General features: G+C 45.1%; 1 protein-coding gene across 2 annotated transcripts in view; it reads left to right on the top strand.

The window, feature by feature from the left end:
- KIF26B (kinesin family member 26B) overlaps positions 1-14,415 on the top strand; it is a 490,864-nt gene that overhangs the window by 331,445 nt on the left and 145,004 nt on the right. For both annotated transcript variants that reach the window (XM_057557354.1, XM_057557348.1), the window contains one exon: positions 2,332-2,515. In XM_057557354.1, the coding sequence (XP_057413337.1) occupies positions 2,332-2,515 (184 nt within the window). The remainder of the gene's footprint in view (positions 1-2,331; positions 2,516-14,415) is intronic.

Here is a 14,415-nt window from a genome sequence, read left to right as displayed (position 1 = left end):
GCCTGACTGCAATGAGCTTATAGGCAAAGGGAGGAGATGAACTAGAGAAAGCAAGTATAGACAACACTTTCCATGAGTTTTGTTGCAAAAATGAGCAAGGAAACAGAGCAGTAGCTGGCTGGGTAAGAAGGATGAAGAGAAGGACTTGTGTTTTCTTTTTCGAGGTGGGAGAAATAATAGCATGTTTATATGCCTTTGGGAATGATGCAGTAATACAGTGAAATTTTGATGTTATAGGAAAGAGAGAGAGGGAGAGAGAGAGGGGAGTAAAGCGCTGGATTGCTGTTCTTGGGAATGTCCTTCATATACTTTAATTTCAAGGACCCTCACTTTCCTCCTCTGCAGGGTCTGTGTGGGGAGGGTAAGTGGGCATGGGTAGTAGAGATAAGAAAAAGGAAAAAAAAAAGCCAGCAGGTTACTACCTCTTCTGAGCTGCCTTTGAGTGTCACTCCTCCTCTCTGTCTCCGCATCTGGACTGGGAACCCACAGCAACTCCTTGGTCCTTCTGCCACCATCCAAAAGAATCCTAATGTGAATGGATAAACACCACCTTTCGGTTCCTAGCAGATCATCATCTTCCGCCTTCTTTCTAACTCTCCTTTGCCTATAGGCATCCTGGCTTGAAAGCAGTAAGGGGTTGCTGAGCAGAGGCGTGAGTGTCGGAAGAATGCGATGCCCACACCCACCTCTGGATGAGTCACTGTTTGTTCAGGGAGAGAATCTCACAGAATAATGAAAACTGCCAAGAGAGGCACCAGACCAGTCACTGAACAATTCCACTTCACCTTTAATTTTAGAGAGACAGCATCAGGAAGAGTGACAATGAAAGCATGAGAAAAAATTACTCCTAGTTTTTTCTTTTTGCTGTTTGGGAAAAGAAAGCATTGTGGAAATCTCCTTTTAGTGCCTTCATTTTTCATCATCCTACAGTAGAGTCACCATTAGAGGTCCCTAAGTTTGGCACATGGCATTGGGACTGTTCGGGTATCATTCCATCAAAATCTGTCATTCCTCATGCATCCCATTCCTCTGTATTTCACTCTTGTGAAATAGATGTTCACTTTTACAGCTAAGGAAAAATTAAGCTTTGAAGTGGTAATTCTATTTGCTGTATTTGTGCAGTGGCCATTTTGTAGCTCAGGGGATTTGTCAAAAGTGTGGCAATTACTGATACAAAATTAAAATTAACCAGTCCAGAGCTTAAGATTCAGATATTAAGGTGGAAGTTGGGGGGAAGAGACTGCAAACAATGCTGGTTTAATCTTTTTGGCCTGCTTTGCTTTTGACCTGTTATGCAATTGGTAAGAACACAGATGGATTGTAAGGTTTTGATGTGTAGAATGAAAGTCATGGTAGCCCATTTGTTTTAAGCAGCAGCTAAAATGTTTAATAACCTTTCGTAAGGAAATTGGAATTCTTAGAACATGAGTATAGTGTGAAAAACACCAAGAATGAACCCAGAAGTGAGTATGTTACAGTCTGTGAAATGCCTTTGCCTGATTTTCCCTTCTTCTCTATGATAAGCTTGTCATGTTTCAGGTGTTGCAGAACACTTGAACGATGGAAGATGTGATGTGAGCAATCAATGTTATTAACAATGCGGCACCTTCCCTCCCACCTTTCTGTTTGTGTCCTCTGCCACCTTTGTGGGTTCTGACTGTATCACCCCTTCCACTGGCCCGTGAACTGCATTTTGTAGTGAAAGACCACCCTACATAAAAGACTGTTTTCCACATGAGCCACACCTAGTCTCAGAACCCTACACCTTGGCTGGAGTTTATTCTGAGTGGGTGTTACGTTTCTAAAACAGTTTGATTTGTATTTCCCCGTTGCGCTGGGGTGTGTGTTTTTCTTCCACCATCACGTCCACAGCATGCCTTGAGTGGTCACCACGTGCTTCCTCCTCAGACTGGTTTGGATTTTACAAGGTGTTAGAGTTTCTAAAAAACTCATAAGGTCTCTCACACTTGAGTTTACACGAGAAGTTATGGAGTGATTAACCTAATAGGTGCTGTGTATCCCCAAAGATGGCCAGCTTTATTCATGCTTAAGCTGAGTGTTTGTGGATAACCAACAATTCTTTGTAGATCGCAGCTGCAGGACCGTGCAATGCTGTGCTGTTGCTCTGCCGTGTAAGTGATTGGGCAGCTCCCTGGGTTCACTCGGTTGCAGTCAGGGGCTACCACCAGACACTCGGAGGAAGAAGAGAGAACCGTCTAGCTGCAATCAGACCTAGGGGCTTCTTTAAGAGAAAGAACATAAAGTGACCCTAGCATATCTGATTGTATATACTTTTTCCTTTATTGTCTTTTTCTGAATTTTTCCCTCCAGGGCTGCCCAGAAGTTAAATCTTTCTTCTAAAAAGAAGAAACATCGGCCTTCCACTTCTTCCGTTGCCGAGCCACCTCTCTTTGCCACCAGCTTCAGCGGGATTCTGCAGACTTCCCCGCCCCCGGCCCCGCCCTGCCTGCTGAGGGCCGTCAACAAGGTGAAGGACACCCCAGGCCTGGGCAAGGTAGGCACCTGTGCCGTGTGCCACGCTGGCTCTGTGTATGGGGTTCTGCATCAAAGGCAAGGACGAGAATGAGGGCTCGGTTTGTTTGCTAAAACAAGAAGGTGACAGGGAGAGAAGGAGAAGAAATGAAAGTCGTTTGGAAGTACTGTAAAATTGTCTTTGGTTACATACACTAGTAGTCAATTAAGACATTCCAATTATTGGAGATGTGGTTTGATTTTGGCAGAAAGAAAAGAGCCTTGTATTGTTTGACAGAACTGTACCCAATTAAAGAAAAGACCCCATAACACAAAAGACAGAGGCAGAGGCAGGAGAGACCAAGAGACACGGTATAGGAATAAGACATGGAAGATGCTTCGTCACTTCCCTGGCACAATTTCATTGTTCCTCCCCTTCAGAGAAATCACAAGCTCTACTTTTGAACCAGATCACTGATGGGATTTCTGGGGAGCATTTTCTGTGTGCCATTCTAGCCAAGAAATGCAATTTTGAATTGTTAGAACCACTTAGAAAGAGATGGGGAACATTATGATGAGATGTAGAAACACCATCACGACACCTGGCTCAGCTATGTTTGGGGTAACTTCGTTTTTAGATGTTATCTCTTAACTGTCTCTTCTGAGATAAACGTCTGGGTGAAGTAACTTATGGTTTACTCTTCAATGGGTAAATAAGCTGTGACTTATAAAAACATTTAGTTGAAGAAAGCGGTGGCTGTCTTCTTTCTTTTACTTTCATCAGAAGGAGGATGGTACACACCACCTTGCCAGTTCCCCGCCACCGACTTAACAGGACTCATTTTCGGGAGGGTGCAAGTCTTGCTGAAGGGAGCGGCTGCTCAACTATGTGGACGAAGATTTTACTTATTTAGGTCACTGATTCCCTGTCCCCTTGACCCTCAACATGATTATTCCCGGGTTCACGGTCTCCAGTGGCCTCAGCCTCACCAGTGGTCCTTCTGGAGTTTACCCCACACCCTCTGCCCTTCTTCCTTAGTGCTTTTCTCCTTTTTCTCGATGATTTCTCCTGCCTCCTCCCATACCCTCCCACCCCCTATTTCATCACCCACTGGGAAAGTCCTAACGTGCTAAGTTACTCCTTCCAACAGAGTCTACATTTTAAGATTATGTTGAATAGAGCAATGTTTATTTTTTTTTTTAATTTGTTGTATTTTATTTATTTATTTATTTATTTTTGGCTGTGTTGGGTCTTTGTTTCTGTGTGAGGGCTTTCTCTAGTTGCGGCGAGTGGGGGCCACTCTTCATCGTGGTGCGCGGGCCTCTCACTATCGCGGCCTCTCTTGTTGCGGAGCACAGGCTCCAGACGCGCAGGCTCAGTAGTTGTGGCTCACGGGCCTAGTTGCTCCGCGGCATGTGGGACCTTCCCAGACCAGGGCTCGAACCCGCGTCCCCTGCATTGGCAGGCAGATTCTCAACCACTGCGCCACCAGGGAAACCCAAGCAATGTTTATTCTAACGGAAAGCATCCAGTCCTGGAATGTTCCATGGCATTGGGCGGGGCTTTCCCAGGCCCAGAGGTGAAGTAGGAGACCAGGCAGCCTGCGAGGGCTGCTCTAGCATCGCTGGCCGGGGAGGGAGGTGGAGGAGACCACACGAGCAGGACTCACGCAGGTGGGAGCGGCATCCCCGCGGGGGCACACACACTGCGGTCACAGTGGATGGCTGAGAGGCTGCCTTCTAAGGAGGGTGGGTACAAGTAACTGCAGGGCTTTCAAAACTACAGAAAACAATTGAACTGTGGTAAGGTACACATAACAGAAAATTTACCTTCTGAGCCATTTTTAAGTGTGCGTGGACTTTGGTTTTGCTAAGAGGAGTTTGGAACTTTGGTGCTGGAGCTGAACCGCCCTGGACACAGTGACATCGAATGTTTCCACTGCAGTCTCCTTCTTCTCTCCTGCTCTGAGTGACACCCTACTTCTCTTCTGAGTACATGTGAACCAATATTTAAGTGCTGTCGCTCTAAAGAGGTACCAGACTCTTAGCCAACCTGGAGTACTCATACACCCCACTACGGCCCTGTCTGGGACACCTCGAAGTGAACCACATAAGAAACTATCTTCCTGCATCTATAACAGTGGCCCAGTCTCTGGTTCCTAAAAGGGTTGATGCAGATACATCTTCAGGTGGGCCTGGTCCCCAAGTCTAGGGCCTTCTGTCCCTTCCTTCCCCCATCCCTACCCTCGTCCCTGGAATTCTGAGACAAAGGGATCAGGGCACCAGGCAGGGACTGAACCAGCAGAAAGACTGTTTCCAACCAGGGTGACCTGGGACTTGCACGAAAATAATCTGGAAGGCACTGGTCTAATCTTGGTTTCATGATGTACTCTATGTAGTGGCCAGTTAGAAGTATAATTATAAGTAACATAAGCAGCATAAGACCAGGTATAGCTACAATTAATATTATCATCATTCACAGACTAAAGCTTGCAAATCACACACTTATTTTTTTAACGTAAAATACTATCCCTTTCTCTCATTTGCAGTCCGATGTGCTTCTTTCAGTGGGAGAGAAAGGGTGACATTAACCAGCCAGGAATGCAGGAAGCCCAGAGTTTGTCCATGGAAGTGGGGTCACCAGACTGGGTGTCACAGAAGGTGACAGAAGGTGTGACTTCCGTCTGACGGGTGGCCTCACGGCAGCTGTCCTGCTGAGCATGGGGGTTGGGGCATTGGTGGCGAGAAAGTGACAGTGGGAGGGGGTGTGCTTTCTGGAGGGCAGTGTAGTTATATACTTTTACTTGAGGATGTGTGATTGAAACCAGAGGTCCGCGAGCACACCTCCCATCACGCCTCCTCCTGCTGAGATGTGCTTCACAGAAAGCCAGACGGCCTGGCCTTGACTCTGCCGCGGAGGCGCCAACCGTCTGAACTTGGTGGAGGCCCATTTCCCAGACTCATGCTTCTCCCACCCCGAGAGTCCACTACAACGAGGAACTGCATTCCTCTTATCCATATGGAAAAATCCCCGTAGGTTTATCTCTGTTGCATAATTTACATGTTAACATTTCAAAGAAATACAGTGGAGTTTCATATAGAACATAAAAGAACTGGCGCTATATAGAGATCATTACATTTGAAGTAGAAAACCTTGATTGAACTGCCAAAAACAACTTAATTGTTTAACCTGGGTGGGGCGGGGGGGGGGGCTCTTGAGGCAGGATGGGGAGCAAGCCCAGTGCAGCTGACGCCACCTCGCCCACCTCTTATCCTTAACCACCAAGGACATCCTCGGGAGACCTGAAGACAGGCTTTTGTGGGTTTGTTTAGAGCTCTCCTCTCATTTGTAGACAAGACAACTGAGGCCCCGAGGGAGCAGGAGATTTTCCAGTGCCTTCTGAGTCAAGCCCAGAGGTCAGGACCTGTAAGACATTTTATTCTCTTCTGTCTCACTGGGTGGCCTCTAGATATACATGACCTTTAAAAATCTGAGTGGAGACAAGAATGTAATGGGACCATAATGGTAGCAAAATAAATTGGGAACCAGTCGCCTCCATCCAGTGGAGAAGGACATGTGTCCCTTTTCAGAGTCATGGATGGGAGAGAAAGGGCAGTGACAGGCCATGGTAGACACACAGCGAGTCAGAGGTGCTCCACAGACCCCTCCCCTCGTCCCACTGCCGGTGATTTCCAGCAACAACTTCCTGCCTCCCCGCACCCCTTCCTCCACCCAGAGTCATTGCTGGCCACCAAGTGCATCTTGAGGCAAAAGCTTTTCTGGAGGCCACAGTGATGGAAGAACTTGGGATAACTTCAGTGCACTTGGAGCTGAATCACAGCACGCTCACAACACAGGAAACACCTCGGAATCCCTAGCACCTAGAGCAGTACTTGGCACACAGCAAATATTTATTGAGCACCTTCTATGTGTCAGGCCCTGTGCTGGGCACTAGGCTTGCCCTGATGGACACACAGGCAGAATGCCTGCCGCGACAGCACTTATAATCTAGTCATTATAACAGTCAGCCTTAGACATCTCACCGACTTGGACCAATATGAAGGACTATTTGACTTAAGGAAAAGTTGGAATCACAGACTTCAAAAAATTCTGCCTAACTTTCGAGTTATATAAAGAAGCTATAGTACTAAGTGGTCTTGTAGAGACATTTTTAATGAATAGATAAAGATGATTAGTGGATCAAAGCAGCTTAGTCCCTGTTTATATTTCATGGGTTTGGCTTTATGTAAATGATATTTCTAATCTGTTTGAAAATGGTTCCTTCTCCTAAGTCAGTAAAAGCTCTTCATGAAATTTGTTTGCACAATTAATTAACATCCATGTTTAAGGTTCATTTGTTAGTGTGTCAGAGATTAATGTCAGAGCTCTTAGTATTGGATTACAAGCTTCTAGAGCAAAGCATCTTATCTGTTTAACTCAGTATTTGGCTCTGCAGCCCCACCACGGGTGCATAAATGCTTTTTTTTTTTTTAAACTCTTTTTTTTTTTAATTTATTTATTTTTGGCTGTGTTGGGTCTTCGTTTCTGTGTGAGGGCTTTCTCTAGTTGTGGCAAGCGGGGGCCACTCTTCATCGCGGTGCGCGGGCCTCTCACCATCGCGGCCTCTCTTGTTGCGGAGCACAGGCTCCAGACGCGCAGGCTCAGTAGTTGTGGCTCACGGGCCTAGTTGCTCTGCGGCATGTGGGATCTTCCCAGACCAGGGCTCGAACCCGTGTCCCCTGCATTGGCAGGCAGATTCTCAACCACTGCACCACCAGGGAAGCCCCTGTAAATGCTTTTAAAGGTGAGAATGGTAATGGCCACAGTCACATTCATGATGATGACAATTTACCTTGTTAATTCTCCTCTTCTTGGCAGTATTCCTGAAGGGAAATAACATGAAGCATGAAGGGAAAAGGAGCCTTCTTTTCCTTCATAATCTCCAGGAATGCCTCAAAAAGATGGAATCATCAGCACTCAGCCTTGGTTCCCCCAGATATGTTTTGGGAATATAAGAAAACTCTTATAGGTGGGTGCTAGCAACAAGAGAAGAGATTCTATAGAATTTGAAAAGATCATAAAAATTGGATGAAACAAACATGAATAATTATGGAAAATTGAGCTGGAGACAGGTTGAGGAGGGCTTGTCCTACTCGATTCACTCGGTGAATATCTGTAGACATACTGTGTTCCAGGTACTGCAGGAGGTGCCACTGCTGGGGACAGTACACAGAAGCTGGTTGGCTGCTCTGGGCCACATGCCTGCAAAGGAAGGGGGGGTGTATATCCTGATCTCCATGAACTCTAGGCCCCTGTGAAAATGCCTGCCTGGCGTTCAGCCTCAGCCATCACTCCTGAGCTACAAATGCTGTTTCCTTCTCCTGGGGACCCCTGCTTAGCCCTAGTCTGGGTAGAAGTAGGGTTGTGTGGTATCTGTCACACTGGATCCCCATCGCCACTCATGCCCATCCGTCTGTGCATTTCCGAAGTGCCTCACTGAGATTTCTCCTCTGTAGACAGTGCAGCCCCAAGGCAGACGATTCCGCGGAGTCCTTGGAGTTGCGATTTAGAAATAGACTTGCTTGTTTGGCTAAATTATCTTTCTTATGCAATAAAGGCTGTAGCCATTATTCTACTTTCTTCACAGTCCTCAATTTCAAGTCATCTGCCTCTTATTTAGCACTACTTTTTAAACCTGGTAGCAACATATTTTGACCTCTGTTAAAACATAAAACATATATTCTCTAAATAACATCTCTCCCCGCAACACACACGTACACACACACACACACACACACTCACTCTCACTCACTACTTCGCTCATTTACCAGGTCCTATATTATCTAGGTTTAGTTTAATTCTAAACTTGCACTTATTTGGTGGTAAACTAATAGCATGGTAAAAAAATAAATGAACCATGTGCGCTTTTCAGTAGAGATTCTTTCCCTTTACAGATTTCTTAACGTTTTTAGAGCAGAAGTCATTCGATTACTAAACCCTTGTTACACTGTAAGGAAGAAGAAGCCAAGATAACTGTTCAATTTATGTTCTCATTACAAGAGGAAAACAATAAGATAGAAAAATTAGATTAAAATAAGATTTTTTTAAGGTACGAATGTAGCTCTTATTCATATGTTCAACAAGTAGAAATGGCTGATGTAGCTCTCTCTTGTTCAGGAAGTGATGCCAGGTTATACCAAGGAGAAAATTTCATGCCTTCCAGCCCACCAAGGTCCGGGTTATTTAAATAGTATGCAAATTATCAAATTCCTCATTATCATTTCTACTATTCCTCATCCTGAAGCTTTATCAGAGAGAAAAGATTTGAGTCAGTCTGTAACATTCATTTCAAGTATTCTAATGTGATGGAAAATTCTCGATCCCACTACTCACTCACCAGTGATTACTCCCCCCTTACACACGCCAGACAGTAGAAAGGAATCGTGAGCTTTCTATTTTGGTGTGCTTTGTGGGGGTAGGGAGAAATAGACTGTGTAAATAATACATGCACATTCATCAGGATAGCTGGCCTGATAGCTTTGAAAATTGAATTGTTAGCTCTTCTGGGAAATAAACTTGTGTGACCTTCCACTCCCTAATTGCAGTTCTTTTCTGTGCTCTGTTGGTTGTGGTTGAGTCGGCTAAGCTCCTGTAGTTAGAGTTCGGTTTTTTTCTCCTTCCTTTCTTTCTTATTTTGACCCTTCCTCCAACCTGCATCTCCAGAGAAAGGAGACTTAGAGAAAATGTTCTGACTCATTAATCTTTGCGGGTTTCTTCTCCCCCACCCCCCGCCATGTATGCAGAGGTGCACGCACCTGTCCTAGAGCCCGCCCCCACCCCCACCCCCCCCGCACCCCCCCCCCCCCGCCCCCGCCTCCACTGCACATGCGCAGCATGATGCTCCGCTACCGGAAACCGGAGCTCAGGAAATGCAGGTGCCGCTGCCTGGAGCGCTGCTTCTGGAACCTGACCGCGCAGCTAAGTGATGGGGAGAGAGTTTTTTCTACACACCCTGCCGTGCCACTCTTGAATTTAGCAGGCTCATTCTTGCAAAGACAGGGAAGTATTAGGAAGATGTTCTCCATTAAAGGCCACTGGACAGAAAAGTCGTGGTAAACCACGTGTAAAAGAAAGCACGGCGGCCATTGTTGTTCTTCATTATTAACATGACTGCCTTTAGGACAGCTGATCAAGTTGTATGGATATAATTTTCGGTTGGCTTCACTATTAGGTCGAGAACGAGAAGGGTAAGGAGCACATTTCAGTTTAATTACATCAGATTTCGGATAGGATGGCACATTATATATAAAATACTCATTTTCTGGTTTTCCTTGCCTGAAATATCTACACAGAGCAAACTGTATGAAAGGACTCTTGGGTAAGCAGGGAGGAAGTTTGTACCCTTTCAGTGCCAGATTACATAAAGGACACCCAAAAAATGTTGAGTATTTTAACGTAATTCTATTTAGTACTAGGCATCCTAACTGGGCATTCAGCACTGTGTAGTGCTGAATGATAGAGCTGCATGACAGAGCTGTTGTAATGAGGCAGAAACACCAAGAGCATCTAAAGGACAAGACCCTAGTGGTCCTTGGCCCTGCTTACTCCTCAGCACCTGAGTTGCCCTGGGAGGGTGACATCGGGGAGGTGCTGCTGCCTAGTGCTGGCACCCTGGCGATGTGCAAGCACCATCAACGTCCCTCACTGAGAAGTTTTCCCAAAGACCATCTTGTCCAGGCCTCCCATTGTGCATAAGAAGAAACTGAGGCCCAACAAGATGAAGTAACTTGTCAACCCATTTTTGTGGGAGAAGACAAAAATTTAAGCTTTGGGGTGTGAAAGATCATGAAAAGTCATGAAGACTTTAAGGCAGAATTTGAGTGATTCTTAAGCTTTCCCCCCATTTTGTGACTTTCAGCTTCAATTCTAAGACTCTATTTTTTTAGGTATTAAGTGGAGATGATAGGGGTGTGTGTGTGTGTATGCACACACATGCACACACTTGTGTGGAAGGAGGTGGAAGGTGATTTTTCTAAAGGAGCTTTTTAAAGGCTATAAACCTTTACTATAATTGGAGGATAGGTTTGGGGCCTCCCTGAGTACCTGTAATCCCTAATTAGCATCCTGACTTACGGAATGAAAACACGAGATAAAATGAGGGAATTCTCTCTGGAATCAATGTCACTTTCTCAATTAAACAAAGGGCAATAAGATGGATGATAATGCCAGAATAGGGCTTTTGATCATTCTTTGTCCAAAAACCACATTTTAGTCAGGCTCAGCACAATTAGACAATTACTGATGTCAAGAGTATGGGAATAGTAGGTATATTTTAAGCTAACATTTCTAACATCTTATCTTTCTGTGTCTTTCTCTTGCTAATGGCTGAAAGAGAAGTTAATCATGATTTGCTATAATTATCCCATTAAAATGGGATTGATAGTAATGTTTTATAAAAAAAAAATGGTGAGTCCAAACTGCTGAGTTAATTAGAAAGTTGTCCTTTGTGCCTCAGAGTAGGAAACGCTCTTCTTGCCTACTCAATGACGAGCATAACAAAACATTTGAATTCCTTTCTAATGCTTCACTGAACTAAAATGTATCATTATGGAGGGGGAAAATCGTTCTGATACATTCTTAAAAGCAAAACATATTTTGCTTAGATTATTAAATAGTTTCTGAAATAAAAATCCTCTAGCTCCTGACAGCCACAACATAAGACTTCCTACGTTCTCTCATATTGCTTTACAAGTTCAGTTTAGCTCTGTTCTGTGATGCTGTCTTCGTCCGTTCCAGCTACTATCACAAAAATACCATAGACTGGGTGACTGAAACAACAAACACTTATTTCTCTCAAGAAGGCTGAGCAGTCCAAGGTCAAGGTTCTGGCAGATCTGGTGTCTGATGAGAGCTCTCTTCCTGATTTGCAGACAGTCACCTTCTTGTTGTATTTCACATGGTAGAGAGCAGAGAGCACAAGCAAGCTCTCCTGTCTCTTCTTATAAGGACACTAATCCCATTCATGAGGGTGCCACCCTAATGACCTAATCACCTCCCAAAGGCCCCACCTCCAAATACCATCACCTTGTGGGTTAGGATTTCAATATATGAGTTGGAGACAGGTGAACAAACATATGGCCCACAAGCCAACCTCTAAGTTCCAGCATTGAATCTGAGTATTTGACTTTCTAGATGAAACAACAGAAATAGAACCATGGCAGTAGCATTTAGTGCTAGGGACAAAATTCCTTCCAAGTTTCTTTTCCTGTTCCCTTGGTCTTGCCTGTGTGTTCCATGCTACAGCCAACTATTCAGATAGAAATTTTGTCTATTTGCAGCTTAGTTGAGATCTCCTTACCACCAACAATGAATATTTGGTGGATTCATTAGTGGAGCAGTATACCAGCTGTAGCTAATCAAATCGTGAACTTGATCTGTTCCTTGTTTTAAGTATTTTGAGAAAACATTTTACCATATTTGTACCAGAAGGTTTTCAACGAAGGGCAAAGTTTTAAAAGCCCAATCAGTAAAATACTCCCTGCACTGTGTCATGCAAAGCAGTGGAAAGTTAAAAATCACAGGAAATGGGAAGATCAGAGAGCAGGATTGTTGGTCTGCCTTCCCCCACTCCATCCCCCATTCTATAGTACACGGTAAAAGTAGCACCCTACAGGGGCCCCAAAGGACTCCAGGGCAAATAAAACGCCATTCAGACTACCACCAGCTACACGGCTCTGGAATCAGGCTGTCTGCTCTGGTTCTAAGTGCAAGTGGCCAGAGCCTGGGCAAGAATGGCACCAACAAACTTGCTCTTGTCTAGAGGTCATGCTGTTTCTCTGCTCAGCTTCTGCTTGGCTGGTTCCTACCCATCCCAGGGATATCTGCAGAAATGCCACTTCCTTGGGGAAGATTTCCCTGGTTAGGTGCCCCATTACATGTTTTCATAGCACCCAAAGTTACTCTTCGTTGCATTCATCACCCTATAGATAACTGATCTCTATAGTTCCATATTTAATGGGTCTCTTTATTGTCTGTGAGCTTCATGAAAGCAGGGCCATGTCTCTCTTTCCCCACTTTGAATCCTACCCAGGTGCTCAGTAAATAGTAGGTGTATTAGTCAGGGCTCTCTAGAGAAGCAGAACCAACAGGATGCATGTGTGTGTGTGTGTGTGTGTGTGTGGAGAGAGAGAGCGAGAACACACAATTATGGAGGCTGGCAAGTCCAAAATGTGTGTGAAGGCTGGCAGGCTGGAGACCCGGGGGAGAGTCTGCTGGCAGAATTCCCTTTTCTTCCAGCGAGGTCAGTCTTTTTCTATTAAGACCTTCAACTGCTTGGATGAGGCCCGTTCACGTTATGGATGGTCATCTGCTTTACTCAAAGTCTGCTGATTTAAATATTATTCTCATCTAAAACATACCTTCACAGGAACATCTAGAATAATACTTGGCCAACTATCTGGGTACTGTGGCCCAGCCAAATGGACACAAAGAATTAGCCATCATACTAGGTGAATGAATGGATGGATGGAATCATGACCTGGGTCTCCATTCTGCAATGATGATCCTTCACATCTGTATAAGGCTTGTGGCTTACACTTCCTTTCATCCATATTGTCTCTCTTGATCTTTCATACAGTTCTAAGAGGTGGGCAGTAGGGGGCAGGGGGGAGTGTTAGGTCCTCCTGATGGATGAGATTCAGAGAAGGTAAGACTTTTCCCAGAGGTGTCACGGCTTTTCAGAGTGGATGGGAACACCCTACATCTTTGTTTCCAGTATTCTTTTCCTGATCTTACAACATATATTGGCCATTTCTTAGTGCCACTGAAACACCGTTCTGAGTGTTTCACAGGTATTAACTTGTTAAATCCTAATTATGAGTCTGTGGGAAGGGTCTGTTATAATTACCCCCATTTTACATTGGAGGAAGCTGAAACAGATGTGAGGAATCTGCCCGAGGTCACGTGCCTGGTCCGTCTTGGGGCTGGGATATATATACGAGCCCTGGTTCTGGGACTTGTTCTCTGGATGGCTACATGATGCCGTCTCTCTACACACTTCATATGTAGTCATTTGGCTTCAGAAAAGACCCGGTAAGCAGACGTCCCTGGCTGTCATGGGGCAGCTGCGTTTGCAGGGTGGTGAACATGGGCGAGGCAGGCACCAGGGTGTCCTCTTCTGCTGCCAGCATCCTGCCGCTGTCCTCTCCACTCATCATCTCAGAGAGCTTTGTAACTGTCACCGTGGTGTTTTATCCCTTGTATTGATAGCTCTAATGGTTTGGATTGTCTTGTGTGGCTCCTATTTCCATGCAGTAAGCAAGCCAGTGAAAGTAAACTAATATTCCAAATGATTTTTAAAAGGCCAAAGCAAACCAAAAAATGTCCTAAATTCCATGAGGGAAAAGTCCATTGTGCTTTAGCCATATTCCAGAATGACAACAACTCTAGGTCAGAGCTGGGTGGGACAGGACCCCTGGCACTGACTTAACAGTGAATCTCATGCTACACTATATTGAGCCATGTGGGTGATTGAGTCCCGTGAAAATTCTGTGTCTAGAACACTAGCTCAGTGCCGATAGAAATGTTTGAATGTCGACTTCTGTTTCAGGAGGTATGTTGTAGGTATTTATTGAGCAGTGGTCTGTGGAGACAGTGCTGGGAGAGGCAGCGCGCCCTGAACCCTTCCTGCCTGCCCTCCCTGTCTGGCTTCTGCTCTTAATTTTCTCTCATAATGGACCACTCTCTCCCCTGTGTCCACACCCACCCCCTCTTCCAGAGCTGGCTAAGTGCCTGCTTTCGTCAACATCCCATATCTATTCCCCAAGCCGGCTCCGTGGATTCTCTGACGTTTTGTACCATGTACTACCCCTAGCACAGATTCTGCTCATTAACCATTTACTGCTTTATATTGCTCTCACTGTTTTATGGGTATAATTTATCTC

This window comes from Balaenoptera acutorostrata, chromosome 1 (assembly GCF_949987535.1).
Source record: "Balaenoptera acutorostrata chromosome 1, mBalAcu1.1, whole genome shotgun sequence".
Lineage (NCBI taxonomy): Eukaryota > Metazoa > Chordata > Mammalia > Artiodactyla > Balaenopteridae > Balaenoptera > Balaenoptera acutorostrata.
The sequence above is the reverse complement of the archived record's forward strand: the minus strand, read 5'-3'. Positions and strand labels throughout refer to the sequence as shown.